This window comes from Quercus lobata, chromosome 2 (genome assembly GCF_001633185.2).
Source record: "Quercus lobata isolate SW786 chromosome 2, ValleyOak3.0 Primary Assembly, whole genome shotgun sequence".
In the NCBI taxonomy this organism is placed as follows: Eukaryota; Viridiplantae; Streptophyta; class Magnoliopsida; order Fagales; family Fagaceae; genus Quercus; species Quercus lobata.
The window spans coordinates 87,760,737-87,776,306 of NC_044905.1; the positions used below are offsets into that span (position 1 = coordinate 87,760,737).

The 15,570-nt window shown below is 39.8% G+C and overlaps 1 protein-coding gene across 1 annotated transcript; it reads left to right on the top strand.

The window, feature by feature from the left end:
- Positions 1-1,028: 1,028 nt before the first annotated feature.
- On the top strand, positions 1,029-6,903 carry LOC115977039 (nudix hydrolase 19, chloroplastic). The gene is made up of 6 exons (XM_031098668.1): positions 1,029-1,903; positions 3,439-3,579; positions 3,675-3,779; positions 4,089-4,188; positions 5,466-5,558; positions 6,111-6,903. The coding sequence occupies exons 1-6, from the start codon at positions 1,283-1,285 to the stop codon at positions 6,401-6,403; spliced, it is 1,353 nt and encodes a 450-aa protein (XP_030954528.1). The 5' UTR covers positions 1,029-1,282; the 3' UTR covers positions 6,404-6,903.
- The last annotated feature ends 8,667 nt before the right edge of the window (positions 6,904-15,570 follow it).

Here is a 15,570-nt window from a genome sequence, read left to right on the forward strand (position 1 = left end):
ATTGATTGTTGTTTCAATAAAAGTTTACTTATTTATATTATAATAAAAAAAAAAGAGCTAATGGGAGTTGTTGTGTTTTTAATTGTAGCATGGGGTGTAGTTCAACACCCACCGACCCACCCACGTATGACCCTTTATTTTCTTTTCTTTTTCTTTTTTCCTCTTTTTTTCTCATCCACCCATTTCTTCACAAGTATCCACTTTCTTCATCTCTTTATCTGCTTTCCTCCACACTTTTATCTTCTTTCTTCTTCTACGCTTCTCTATTTTCCACCACGCACACACATCTTCAAAGAACCCACTCTCTCAAATTTCTCATCCTTCCTCTTACATGCCAATTGAAAAGCATTAAGAGTTAATTTTTCTCAATTTCATCCAAGACCAACTCTTCTCTCACTCTATAGCCCCAAAACCAGATTGGAATTGAAGTTAGATGAATGCATCGGAGCTACTCCTCGTCATCTCGACCCAATGGTGTTAGAAGATTCAAATCTGATGTTAGAATGAGATCAGTGATGGTCAAATGGGGGTCCTTGTCCATACCCAGATGTTGTTATGATTTTCTCTATATACCATTTTTGTGTATTTTGTGGTTATAGAGTGGGGATAAATTTGAGAATTCATAATAAGGCTGAAAGTAATTTAGAGATAAAGAACACGTTTTTTAAATTTTGAGTTCAAGGGCATTTTGGTCAAGTTGCAAAATAATTTGACTTTCTCTATTTAAACTGTCACACATTTAATACATGGGAAATGTTAACAAGCACGGCGTGGTGCTTGTTAAGTGCAAAAATGACAAAAATTTTTGTCAAGAAAAGTAAAAAAAAAAAAAAAAAAAAAAACCAAATATTACCTACAAAACTGAAAAAATTGACCTAAACTGCAAATAAAGATAAAAATTTTGTCAGAAAAAATGTGCCTGATAACACAACCCTTAATACATATTCAAATTTGTATGTATCCCTAAAAAAACGTGAATGATTTATTTTAAATTTTATCACATTAACGAGTATTGTACAGCACCAATCTAATCTTAAACTAAAGGCACCCTTCACAGGGTGGAACCCACGGTCCGAACCTCGGTCTCATTCCCATGCAACCCTGGCTCGACTGAGACTCTCTCTCTGGTGAAGCAAAGTCGGTGGTCCCCAAAAATGCTCTCAATCAGGACACGAGTCATTACTCCAAGCCTTCTAGTCATCACCTACCTCAGCTCCTACATTTCCTCTCTCTCTCTCTCACGGTTCAAAGCCAAGCCACCACCAATGGCATCAAGATAGTCATGTTCTTCTCTCTCCTCTCTCAAACCTCACCTCTCTTTTCTCTCTCTAAAAAACTCTCTTTTCTTCATACCTTAACCAAAACTCTCTCTCGCCTCACCATAACCAAAACCATATCCACATCCACCATGGCTATAAACTTGAAGCCCCATGCTTTTGCAGGCAACCCTTTGAGATCCAAGACCCCAAAAGCTGAAGACCCATTTGCACCAATCCCAGCCCTTGAGACCCTCAAGACCCAGCTCTTAGATTCCACCACTGAGCACCATGTCTCTCCACCTACTTTCAAGGTCCTACCTTTCAGAAAAGGCAGGCCCTTGGCATCTTCCAATGGTGGGGTTGGTGACTTGGTACCAAATTGGAATCTGGGTTGGATTAGTTTGGCTGATTGTAAAGATTACTTGGCCAATTCTGGGGTCCAATTGAATGGGGACTCCTTGGTTTATCTGGGTTCCAGGCCTGAGGATGATGTTGTTTATTGGGCTATTGATGTTTCTGATGAGGGTGGTCTGGTTACTGAATTTGCTACCAAGCAGCTCAGTTTTGTTGAGGTTAGGACGCTAATGGTAGCCACAGATTGGGCTGATTCCGTGGCTATGGGGGAATTGGCTATTGCTGGACATGTAAGTGGTTATTGTTCTTTGAAGAGGTTTGTGGTTGATTTTGATTTAAGGTACTTTTATTGAATGGTGACATGTTGGTGATAATAGTGTTGTAAGCTGTTATTGTTCTTTGAAGAGGTTTGTGGTTGATTTTGATTTAAGGTACTTTTATTGAATGGTGACGTGTTGGTGATAATAGTGTTGTAAGCTGATTGTTAATGTGTTTTGATTTGTTCAATCGGTGATCTGATTGGAATTTTCTTTTGTAGACCTGCAAAAAGTTGTGATGAGCATTAGCTTTAGTTTAACTTATATTAAGTTGTAGTTCACCTGTTGATTGGCAACTTGTCAATGTGATTGTTTGTATGTTTGCTTGTTCTTACAATTAGAAATTTACTGTTGGTCCCTAAAGTTGAACACATAAGTGATTTTAGTCCCAAAGTTTAAAGTTATTGCTTTTAGTCTCTAACAAACTTAAAGTTGTCGCTTTTTGTCTCTAATAAATTTAAAGTGATTGCTTTTAGTTCTAAAAAAACTTAAAAGTGATCAATTTAATCCCAATGGAGTGATGATGTAGCATTCTTTAGTTTGGCCACCTAGGAAGGACAGACATGGTACGGGTACGGACACGGTATGACACGGTGACACGAGCAATTTTTAAAAAAATTATAACATAAAATGGCTGGTATGACACCAGTATAACACAGGTTCGACACTCTAAATGAAGTGTCCGTGCTTCCTAGATTGGCCATAGCATCTACAGGACTAACAGCGATTACTTCGAATTTCAGGGACTAAAATCTTTTAGAGGCTAAACTGTATAGACCAACAATGTATTTAAGCCTTTTTACAAGTTTTATGAATCTCAACCAAGCAAATTTCTGTATGTTTGCTTGCTCACTAAAGAGCAAGGTGAGGCTATGGGTTCAAGACCCACGGGTGTCATTTGTAACTTACTAGTCAAGAAATAATATCTGTAGGGAACTTACCAAAAAGACTTATGTATGGGTGGGATCAATCTTAAAATATGTGCAAGTACTGTTTTGAATATTTTGGGGAAAGAGAGAGACTGTAAGTGACCTCAGTTTGATATAAAGAGTTCAAGGAACCCAAGCAGATTTTCCTGTGTATTAGGGCTGTGCCCCTTCAGGTGCTTCTTTATGAAATTTTTTATTATTTAAAAAAAAAATTCCTTCAAAGAAGAGGAACCAAAGGGGAATTGACTTGTACAGCTACTGTTTGTGCACGATCAATACAAGATTACACTATTTTTTTTTGTAATGTTCTACTCTTAGTTGCTTCCCATGACCATTTCTTGACATACTTGATTAGCCTGTCAAGGATCCATATCCGATCTCAAAAAGTTTTGAGACCAAAAGCTTTGGTTGTTGTTGTTGTTTTGTTAAAGCTTACCAGATTAGCAGGCAATGATGTCACCTTACTTTTTGTATTTTGCTAGCTATTGTTTTACATTGCCTGTTATCTTCCTGCATTATTGCATAGTTAAACGTTGCTGAGAGCTGCACATATTTTCTCTGGTCTTGGGGTTTTATTAGGCCAGGGCATTGCTAGAATGGCATAGCATATCAAGATTTTGTGGACACTGTGGTGAGAAAATGGTCCCCATAGAAGCTGGGAGCCGAAAGCAATGTTCAAATGAGTTATGCAAAAAGAAGGTTTATCCTCGTGTTGATCCGGTATGATTATGCTTAATATCCTTTCTTATAAATACCCCAATAAATTGGAAGCTTCGAGTGTCTCATTGGTTTCTATGGCTTAAGTCTTATTACAGGTTGTCATTATGTTGATCATTGATAGAGAGAATGACTGTGCACTCTTAAGCAAACAATCAAGATTTGTACCCCGAATGTGGAGTTGCTTAGCTGGTTTTATAGAGGTATGTGCTTGGACAACTTTTAGATGTTGCATGTTCAGAAATTCTTTTATGGGATTCTAAAGCTATCGTTACATTGATGTGGTGCTGCTCCCATACAAGAGAGAAAAGGGCAGGGGGTAGAAAAAGAAGATTGACATGAAAAGATAGGTCATTTGACCTGAACTGGGACACTTCTTAATATCTCTGTGACCAAATCGTAACAATAATAATTAGATAACATTCAGGGGTTTTTTTTTTTTTTTTTTTTTTTTTCTTTTCTCAATAAATTAGTAAAAACTTCATTAATTTGAGGCTTTTTATTATCTGTAGCCAGGAGAAAGCTTGGAAGAGGCTGTGAGAAGAGAAACATGGGAGGAGACTGGTATTGAAGTAGGAGAAGTTGTATATCATAGTTCACAGCCATGGCCTGGTATAAATTTTGCAAAATGCATTTTTCTTTCTCATATATTCCCGCTTGACACTATATTTAACACTTTGGATGCATTATTTTACATCTTATGGCTTTCTGTCTTTGTCCATTATCCATCTCATAGTCTTTTGTGCCACTCATTTGCATTTTAAATATATTACTCCCAGTTTTGACTGCCTTTTCCCCTTTTTAAACACAAAATCACAAAAATCAAGAACATTTGGTCCTATGACCATCTTATGTAAATTTAACCTTTAGTCTAGTAAGTTCTCAATTACAGAATGCTTTAGTCCACTTGAATATAATCCAAAAAAGCAAATAACTTTTATCATTAAAGATAATCATGCTTTATTTGTTGATCATTTCAATTGTACAAAAATAGGGTTTTATTTACATATTTATTAATATCCATATTTTCATTAGAACTCCAGAACTTCAAACTGAAATATGGATCTTACTGAGAAAATTTCATTCCTTTGGGTGTGAGATTCCAAATATCCAAAAACTTAAAATTTTGTTTTAAATTCCTCTATTTTATTTTTCTTTTTTTGCTAAAATCTTCTGTATTCAAACATACAGAAAGATGATTCTGAGAGGTATTTGCAATATTGCCCCTCTGGTTTTGTAGACAATTCCTCATAAGTAGCCTTCTGAATTTTATGAATTTCTCATTGGAATCATTTGTACTAGTTATCTCAAGATTCTTCATTTTATTTTGATGATTTTTTAATAATTATATAAGTTTGAAAATTTTCTGAACTACAGGTTTTAGGGCTTTGGAAATATAGTTGTTATTTTCTCTAATTTTTCTTATCCTTTCTTTTTTTGACACATAAGCAGTCAAATTGTCCTCTCAGCATCATGAGTTAAGAGATACTTAATAGTGTTTGTCTATCCACAAAATCTGTTTCTTTTAGAATTCCTGTTGATTTTTGTGCCATGGAGCATTGACTACCTAATTGTCCTGTCAGCATCATGAGTTGAGTAATTTTTTTTTTCTCTCTTGCTATTATGTTGATAAGAGAACCATAGGCAACCTAATTTTCCTGTCAGCATCATGAGTTAAAAGATACTCATAGTTGTTTTGTTTATCCAAATATCTATATCTGTTAGAATTTTCAGTTGATTTTTCGGCCCCTCTACTTTCTGCAACAATGTATGAGATTGATGATTTCTGGTGATATACATATAGTGAGTTAATAGTTTATACAAATCATTGTATAGATTTCAATTTTTGTTTGTTGATTTATAATTCTCTTGTTTTGGTTTTTTCCCAGTTGGGCCAAGTAGCATGCCGTGCCAGTTGATGGTTGGGTTTCATGCATATGCAAAATCACTAGAAATAAATGTGGACAAGGAAGAGTTGGAAGGTATGTTGAGACTGAGCATCTTGTGTGTTTAAATTCACCATTCTTTTTTATTCTTTTCCCAGGTGGTCGGTCTTTAGCTGTGTCTTTAGTTTTTATTAAATAGGTAAATGCCATTTTAGTTTCCTGAGGATAACTGGATAAGTTTTCTTGACTTCATCAAACAAGTCAGCTTAGCAATAAGGCAAGAAGTATCATGTAAAAAAACATAATGTTGTGTTGAGAACAAACCTAGAATCTACTCTATAATGCAGGGATTTCATTTATCTGGATGGGGGCTTCTTTAATTTGTAAATGATGTGCATCATCTTGCAGCAAATCATAACTTTCTTATCACCCCCCACAACCCCCCCCCCCCAAAAAAAAAGGCGAAAGAAAACTGTAGGAGATCAAATAAAATGAGTTGCATAGATGCTGAATATTGTTTCATGGATTTGAGGGTGAGGTTTGCTTTTCCAAGGCATGCTCATGACAGTTTTTTGTGCTCTTTTTGCATTTCTGTTGGACATGTTGAAAAATTAAATCTAAAAATAATGTTCACTTATATTTTCCTAGATGCTCAGTGGCATAATAGGGAAGATGTGAAAAAAGCTCTGACATTTGCTGAATACCAAAAAGCTCAAAGAACAGCTGCAGTCAAGGTAGAACAGATGTGCAAGGGGGTTGAGAAAGGACAAAACTTGGCTGCGGATTTCAATGTGGAAAGCGGTGAACTTGCAACCATGTTTGTCCCAGGGCCATTTGCTATCGCCCATCATCTCATATCTTCCTGGGTCTACCAGGATTCATTCAATGGTGTTGAAGCTCATTTAAAACTACCTAGAAGTGGTTCTATGTCGAGTTTGTAGTAGTGGTCAACTAATTTTTAAGACAACACAAAAGCTAGCATCCTACATTCAAAATAATAGTCAAGAGTCTTGTATCATCGTAGTTCAGTCCTGTATCCTGATTCTCAAGATGGTAAAGGGTATTTGGTGCCTCAATCCCATGGAATGTTATTACGTCGATGTTGTGAATAATACTACCTCCAAAATGAGAAAGTGAGAAAGAGAGAGAGCAGTGTTGGTGCTACCAACCTCCCTCATGGTGGCTGGTGGCATGTATTGCATCCATTAAGGTCGAAGGTGTGATAGTGAAAGATGAAGAGCAGTTTCTTCCCTTCATTTAATTTATTTTCTTATAGTTGGCATACTGTTTTCTTCTTATCCAAAAATAATTCAAGTATGTATCTTGTTAATTGTTATACATTTGAATCATTCATGTATATCATGTTCGAAAGCTTGTTATTTAACACTTTTCAAACTGATTCGATTGTATCTTATATTTTTTCCAATTCAAATATAAAAGATTAGCTCGAGTTTGGTTTGGGATTATGCTATCTCTTTCTTCTTATTACTTAGCAAAAAAGAGATTTGGAAATTACATGTTAAAATAACCAACTGCAAACGTCAGTGTTACACCTAGTACAACACCTGTTGTATCACAATCTCCCTAGAAGTGGGATTTTTTTTTTTTTTTAACCTGAAGCACGAAATAATACTAATCTTCTCTCTCTCCAAAAAAAAAAAAAAAAAAAAAGTAACAACTCTGTGGAATACGCTTTGCATGAGTGTAATAATCAACAATGGGCTGGAAAGAGATTGACTAGTGATCATAGGTTATTATCTTGCAGTTTATGTTTTCATCATAAATGTATTATCCTTAACTTCATGATGAATTGGGGATTGAGATTTGAGAGCTGAGGCCAAGATTAAACTGAGACAAGTTATAATAAACCCCAAGTTGGCTTCCTTAGTGTTGATGCCCACTTTGGCAAGGAGGCCCAATAACAGGAAGAAGCCCAACAATATGAGGGGAAAAAAGTTAGTAAATTGAGAAGAAAACCATTAAGCCCGAATGGCAGGAATAATGAACCATAGGCCTAAAAAAATAGCAAAAGGGTCTCAAGAAAAGCAAGTGGACCCAAATAAGCCCAGAGAAAGAAGTGGTAAACCTATGGGCATTATGAGAAATAGAAAGCAAGCAAGAATAGGCCAAAGAAGCCCAAAGTAAAGAATTAAGTAAATAAGGGGATGGTGGAAAAGACCATAAACCCCGAAAGTAAAGGATATGGTAATTTGGGCCGAGAAAACTCAAAAGACTTAGCAAAAGCCCATGAGAATGAAGAATTGGAATGAGCCAAGAATGTCCAAAAGAATGAAATGGGCCAAGAAAGCCCGGAAGCGATGAAATGGGCCAAGGAAGCCCAAAACAGCATGAGTACTAGTCCAATGATAATGCTGGGCTACTAGAATTGAGCAAAAGAAAAGCATATAGCAGGCCCAAAAGAGGCTCATCAAGCATAAGTTAAATAATAGCATGGCAGGAATAACTGGATGGCATGACAAAAGTATTAAATGACTCGCAAAGAGGGCAAGGAATGGATTAGAGAAGGAAAAGCCCACAATCAAGTAAGGCCCAGCCCAAGAAAGAAGTAAGACATAAAGAATGAAAGCTCAGAGACTCATTCACGCCACAAAAGGTCAAGAATGAGTAGCAGAATATGCAGACGAGCCCTCAGGTCATGGCAAACGCATGAACAACAGACAAGTCATAGACACACATGGAAGTGGGGCACGTATAAGGCTCAGGCACCACCAACTTATACCCAACCAATACAAGAGTGGTGGGTCATGGGTCAAAGGTAAGAGAGGGTATGGTCTAGTGGTAGGGAGAAGGGGAAAGCTTATTCTGGGGTTTCCGTTCAAACTCTTTTGGGGGGAAATGTCATACTGGGATGATATGCCACCCAAAAGAGGGAAAGATGAGTTGGAATAACTAGGTGCATGACATGAGGAATAGTGAGAGAGAATACCCACCTTTATTCGGATGGGAATGCCACGGTGAACAAAAAAACAAAATAAGACTCTTTGTTTGGGAATAAGATGTGGCACGGCCAGCACAAGTAAGTGGTGATGGCTAGACAGCTGACAAACTAGTGGGTGGTCTAGGAACAACACCCACACCAGGACAAAAGCGGTTAAGCGGTGTAAAATAGTAAAAACCCAACATGGCAAGTAGTATAAAAGGGGTATCAACTGTGCATAGAAAAGAGGAAGAACGAAACAAGAGAGTGAAAGATAGAGCAGAAAACTTAGAAAGGAAAAAAAAAAAAAGGAATTAGAAAGAAAAGAAAAACAGAGAGTAAGCAGGAGTGTGATAGTGGGCATGCACCAATAGGTTATTCCCTTCTCTCCCTCTAAAAGCCTACCCTCTAGTAAGGATTAAGGAATCTGAGGATAAGCTATTTAAGTCCATTCTCTCAAAGTGGGTAATTTCTGTGGCAGGATTTTCCTGTGAGATTGTCTACATTGAAGAGTGGTTCCTTTCCTAGACTTAACTCCGTAGAGAAATCAAGCATGGCAAACTGACCATTCTTCCTTTGTTTTATTGATTAAGCATTAGTGTGATTTCCTTTCTTTATTGTAATCATCTTATTTATGTTGCATTTATATTACCGCATTGCTTCTTCCTTTATTAAGATCATCATTTAGTATTTTCTGTGTTTTGACTGACAGTAAGCATATTCTTTTTTTATTGTTGTCATATTATATTTGCCTGCCATGACTCTTTTGTAACAATTTCCTCTGCCATGGGCATGTGACCAAGGTTTTAGCGAAGGGGCTTTAGTTTGCGCATAAGCTGGCTTGGGGTGTGTTGCAGTCAAGCCAGTCCTGACTCTCTTACCCAGAACCATTAGGCCATAGCGTGGCAGGAGGTAGCCCGGCCCACAATTGCGAAAAGGCCCACCACATTTAAATTGGTGACTCTGCTGGAGAGTTGGGAAAAAGACAGGAAAGTAGACAAAAGCCCTCGCAAGCTATGCCCCCAAGATCAAAGACAACGCAAAACATAAGTACTGTGCCCTCGCAGGTAGAGTCAAGGCCAACAATGTCCCACCAACACCAACCCAACCAGGCGAAAGGTGTCAATAGAGTAGAGGCTAAACCTCAGCAACAGCAAAGGATCCCTACTGATAATGCCAACATTTTTATCGAGGTGTTGCAATCATTGCAACATTCGCAATAGCAGATGATGGAAGAAATCCGTCAAATGAAGGCAGACAAGACAAAGGAAAAAGGAAGCCAGCATGACCCAGAGCATGCAGCATACAAAGAGGAGGCCTCAGTTGGAGGTGCTTCGTAGAATGCAGAACAGCGTTTTATCACTATGGCCAAAGTTGCAGCGCTCTTAGAGCAAGAAAAGGCCAAAGCGCCAAAGGAAAGGCTTTATGCGAGAAGACCTCCTTACCCACTGAGAATACTTAGCAAGCCATACCTCGAGAGGTATGAGCCACAAGTTTTTGCACAATATGATGGCAAAAGGGGAAGTGTCGTCGAGCATGTGAGCAAATTCATTGATACCCTTGGCCCTTACACGGCAGACGAGGACCTATGTCTTCGAGAATTTTCCAAATCACTGTGTGACCGTGCGTATACCTGGTACACCGGTTTGAAACCAGGGTCAATCTAAACATGAGATGACATGGTTGATGTATTTTGTATTAAATACTTTCATAGAGAAGAAACAGTAACGCTTGCGACTTTGCAAGCAACTAAGTAGAAAAGCGGTGAAGATTTGATGGAATAGATCAAAAGGTTCAAAGACATAGCACTCAATTGCTATGACCATTGTGAAGAAAAGACATTAGTAGAAATGTGTATGGGAAACATGATTAGGGAGTACAAAGCTGTTCTAGAAAATCTTGAAATCTCCTAGTTCGCACAGCTATTGCAGAAAGCTAGAAAGACTGCTCAGTTAGTGAGATCAAGTTCTGACAGGAAAAACACCCCATAAGCTATGGCAGTATCCACCGATGAAAGAAAGAGGAAATTTGACGGGAGGGAGTACGATACCCCTCCACCACTACCATGTACCCCTAAGGAGTTGGATGTGCTACTAGATAAATGGATCGTAGATGGAGTTTTAAGCCTAACCAAGTTTCCAAATAGCACCCTGAAGAAGAGCGGAGAGACCCGCGTTTTTGCCACTTGCATAATTTTGTGCAACATCCTACTGCAGAATCCTGGGCACTCCGCAGACTAGTGCACCGAAGAATCAAAGAAGTGACTTAAAGTTGTCCCAGCCAGAAGTCCAAAGAAACCCACTCTCGAACCACAAAGGGAAGGGTATAGTAGTAGTTTTCATTTGTGCAGATCCAGGGGAAGACGAGGGGGAAAGGTCGGCCTCGCCTGCTACAGCAATTATCACCTTGCAGAAAAGTTTTAGGTTCAAGAACTTGTTTGATCAATTGGGACTCATAGCAAATGAGTGAAGGATAGCCACAGAGGCTTTGGTGAGTATTGCCTCCGGGACAGGAATAGAATGCTAGACATCAAAAGTCACGAATGACAAGGCCCTCTTACAAGAAGCAAATGAGATCACTTTCAGTGATGAAGATATGGAAGTAGGGTACTCAGATCACAAGAGGCTCCTTTACTTGGCAACATCCATAAATCCAATCCCCATCAAGAGAGCCTTGGTGGATACGGGCGCTTCCGTGAACCTCATCCCATTTAGTACCTTACAAGCAGCAGGAATTTCAAAAAGAAAGATTCAGGGATGCCCAATGGAAGTAACAGGATTTGGGAGAAGATGTGAATATACCGCAGGCTACATTCAACTATGGCTAAAAGTGGGACCAATAGCCCCTTTGGCCCGCTTCCACGTGGTTAAAATGGACGTCTCATACCACGTGCTATTGGGAAAACCGTGGTTGCATAAGCACCAACTGGTCCCATCCACTTATCATCAATGCATGAAAGGAAGGTGAATGGTAAAATGATATGAATAGTAGCAAATCTGTCACCCTTCGAACAAGCGAAGGCTCATCTAGTAGAAACTATGTTCTATGATAAGTGGGCACCATCCGAGAAAAGCTCAGTGTCAAAACCATAAAACACTTTTGTGCCTAGGTGGGAAGACGTTCAAGATGACCTAGAGCCCGATCTAAGGAGACTATTAATGCAAAAAAAGAAAAGGAAAGAAGCGCCTGCCTTGGAATCAGACGATGCACCACAATGCGTTAGGGTTTAGACCCCAGATGGTAAAATCGTCTACAAATTATGAAGGTGCGCAGGGCCCACATGCGATATGCAAGAGAGCCCCAGACAAGGATTGCAGCATAAAAGTTTGGTGTGCTGCGTAGCTCAAGAAAGTTCATAAGAAGAAAGTAATATGGAGAAAAAGGAGGGAATCACAGCAGAAGATGATAAACAAGTAGCAGCAGAAGAAAGATTGGAAGAAGTTGACATGGGAACCAATCCACAGGAGCTAAAGCCCATCTTAATTAGTTCAAAATTATCAGAGGAAGAAAAGTTAGAATTAATATTGTTGCTGAAATAATTCAGGGATGTTTTCACATGGGATTATAGTGAGATGCCTTGGTTGGATCCCGAACTAGTGGTACATATGCTAAACTTAGATCTCAAGGCTAAGCCAGTGGCTCAGCTTGCCAGAGTGTTCCACATTGAAATAGAAGAGCATATAGTAAAGGAGGTACAGAAGCTGCTGGCCGCGGGTTTTATTAAGCCCATCCAGCACCCACGTTGGTTGTCCAACATTGTGCCAGTAAAGAAGAAGAATGTGTAGATAAGGTGCTGTGTAAACTTCAGAAATCTCAACAGGGCCTGCCCAAAAGACGAATCCCCGCTGCCAAACATGGACTTGTTGATAGATTCTGCAGTAGGAAACGCCATGTTTTCCTTCATGGATGGCTTTAGTGGATACAATCAAATTCGAATGGCGCCAAAAGACGCGGAGAAGACTGCTTTCAGGACTCCCATAGGCAATTTCTACTATACTGTGATGCCTTTCGGGTTGAAAAACGCAGGCGTAACCTACCAACGTACCATGACGGCCATATTTCATGACATAATGCATCGTGAGCTAGAAGACTATATGGATAACATAGTTGTGAAGTCAAAAAGGTGAGAAAATCATGTCTAAATACTGAGAAAGGTGTTTGAAAGTTGCCGGACCTTCAAGTTAAGAATGAATCCCCTCAAATGTGCCTTTGGAGTATCTTTTGGGAAATTTCTGGGTTTTCTGGTCCATAGCAGAGGAATAGATGTAGACCCAGCCAAAGCCACAGCCATAGCAACTATGAAGCCGCCTGCCACGGTGAAGGAACTGAAGAGTTTTCTGGGGAAAGTCTTATACATTCGAAGATTCATCCCTGGTTTAGCATCAATCACTTCGACCTTCGCCAAGTTACTCAAGACGGGACAAAATTTCGAGTGGGGAGAGGCACAGCAAACGGCCTTTAGAAGGTGATAGCAGATTATGACAAACCTTCCTACGGTGCAAGCCTTGATCTGCAAAAGGCCGCTACTACTCTACTTAGCCACCAGCTTATATGCCATAAGCGCGTTGGTCACCTAAAAAGATGGAAGCAGTGTTGAGCAACCAATCTAATACATCAGCCGCGCTCTAAAAGATGTGGAGACTCGTTATCCTAAGGTAGAAAGAGCATGCTTGGTGATAGTATATGCTTCGTAGAGGCTACGCCATTACTTCCTAACCTATGAGGTATGGCTGATGATGAAGTCTCACGCAATCAAGGCTCTGTTGTGACAGCCAATCCTCTCTAGAAGGATATCCCAGTGGTTATTATAGTTGTCACAGTATGATTTGAAGGCAGGAATGCTTAAAGCAGTAAAAAGTTAGCCTATAGCAGAATAATTGGCACAATTCCCAGGAGAAGAGGAATTCCCGCTGGACGATGAAGTTCTAGGGGAGGTAGCCATGGCAGACGTAGTTAGAGAACACTAGGTAATGAAGTTTGATGGATCCTCGACTACCTACTCAAAAGGCGCAGGAATAGTCCTATATCATGAGGGGGACGAGGCCATGGCGTTCTTGTTCATTGGAATTTCCTTACTCAAACAATGTCACGGAACATGAGGCTTACCTTACCGGGCTAGCTATGGCCCTCGAAATGGAGGTCAAGCATTTAAAGGTATTTGGTGATTCCAACCTAGTGGTCTGCCAAACCAAAGGAAGTTTCTCTTTGAAGAAACCCAGCTTAGCCCTGTACAACACAATGGCCTAGAAGATGGAGGAAAAGTTATCAACATTTGAAATAGAGCAAGCTCTCAGAAGTAAAAATCGATACGCAGATGTGTTGGCAGTATTAGGGTCACAAATAGCATTTGAAGGAAGCAACACTAGAGTAGAAGTCAGCAAACGAAAGGAGTCTATTATTGAAATGCTAAAGGAGAGATTCCAAGAAGAAAGATGCAAAGAGGATTGGAGGATTCCCATAAAGGAAGCCTTGATGAAAGAAGAAGATATGGTAGAATTGGAAGCGTTGAAAGACTATGCCCTGGTGAAATGAGAATTGTACTGCAGGAAGTCAGGAGGGATTCTGTCGAGTTGTGAGGGGCAAGAAGAGGCTCAAAGAAATTTGAAGGAAGTACATGATAGAACCTGCGGGTTCTGCGGAAAAGTCAACCTATACCATAGACTCCAAAAGGCGGGTTTCTATTGGCCAAGCATGGATAAGGACGTGGACCAAGTCTAAACTCGATGCGAGGCTTGTCAACTTGCAGCAGAGAGGGAGGAAAGCTATGTTGTTTTCATTAGTGAGGATTGGAGGAGCTTGTTTGTGCAATACCTAACAGAGGGCGTCCTGCCGCAGAAACATAGTGAAAGATATAAGTTTAAAAGGTTGGCAACACGCTACTTTTTGCACGACAGAGTCATTTTCGAGAAAGGGTATGATAGAGACCTGTTACGATATTTGAGTCCCGAAGAAGCAAGGGAAATGATAAAGGAGGTACGTGCAGGAGAATGCAAGAGCACCAAGGAAAGAAAAAGTTGTACAGATGCCTGCTATAGATGGGTTATTACTGGCCCACCATGAAAAGAGACACAACAGAATTTGTGAAGAAATGTCATAGCTGTCAAGTACAAGCCAACTTGATTCACACTCACCCACAGAACTTACATAGCATGGTCACCCAATGGCCCTTCCATACCTGGGGGCTTGATTTGGTGACGCCAGTTAATCCACAATCATGTGGGTATATATGGATTCTAGTGGCTACAAAGTACTTTACCAAGTGGGCGGAAGCAATACCACTCCGTAAAGCCACAAGAGGGGCAGTGGAAAATTTTATCAAGGAAAACATAATTGTCAGGTTTGGAGTACCTCACAGAATTATCAGTGACAATGGCACACCCTTTGTTAACAGTGAGGTGAGGAAAATGCTAGAGTTCTACCAGATTAAGCACCACCAATCATCGCCCTATTACCCTCAAGGGAATGGGTAGGCAGAGGCGGCAAACAAGACTCTTATAAAGATCATCAGTAAGATGAACCAGGAATATACTGGGGGATGGGCAACGCACTTGCCAGACGCACTTTAGGCTTACCAAAACTCACCAAAATCAGCCACAGGGTTTTCACCCTTCTCTTTAGTCTACGGAACAGAGGTGATGAGCCCAGCTGAAGTAATGACTCCCTCTTTGAGAGTCATGCAAGTATGGCTGAAAGAAAAGGAGAAGGAAGTTTTTGCGGCAGAAAGGTGTGAAGACCAAGAAGGACTGGATGAGAAAAGGGAAGAGGCTCAAGAACGCAGTCATAGATATAGACAGAGAATGACTGAAACTTATGGCAGGATGACTAGAGAAGGGAAACTTGTACTAAAGACAGAAGACCACGTCAAGCGAGGTATGGCAGGATCATCTAAGTTCTCACCAAAATGGGAAGGACCTCTTGTGATAAGAGAAGCACACGCAAGTGGGTATTATCATTTGGCCTAGATGGATGGCAAAGATCTAATGGACTCTATCAATGGCAAATGGTTAAAATGATATTACGCTTGAGGAAGAAAGACATCATGTAGCCATCCCTCTTTCTTTTTTCTTTTTTCTTTTTTTCTATTTAGTTAGTTCCTTGTTTTCCTTTTTTCCTTTCCTCCAAGTGACCATGTCACAAAACAGTATTATAGCATTCTTCTATTCAGAATGT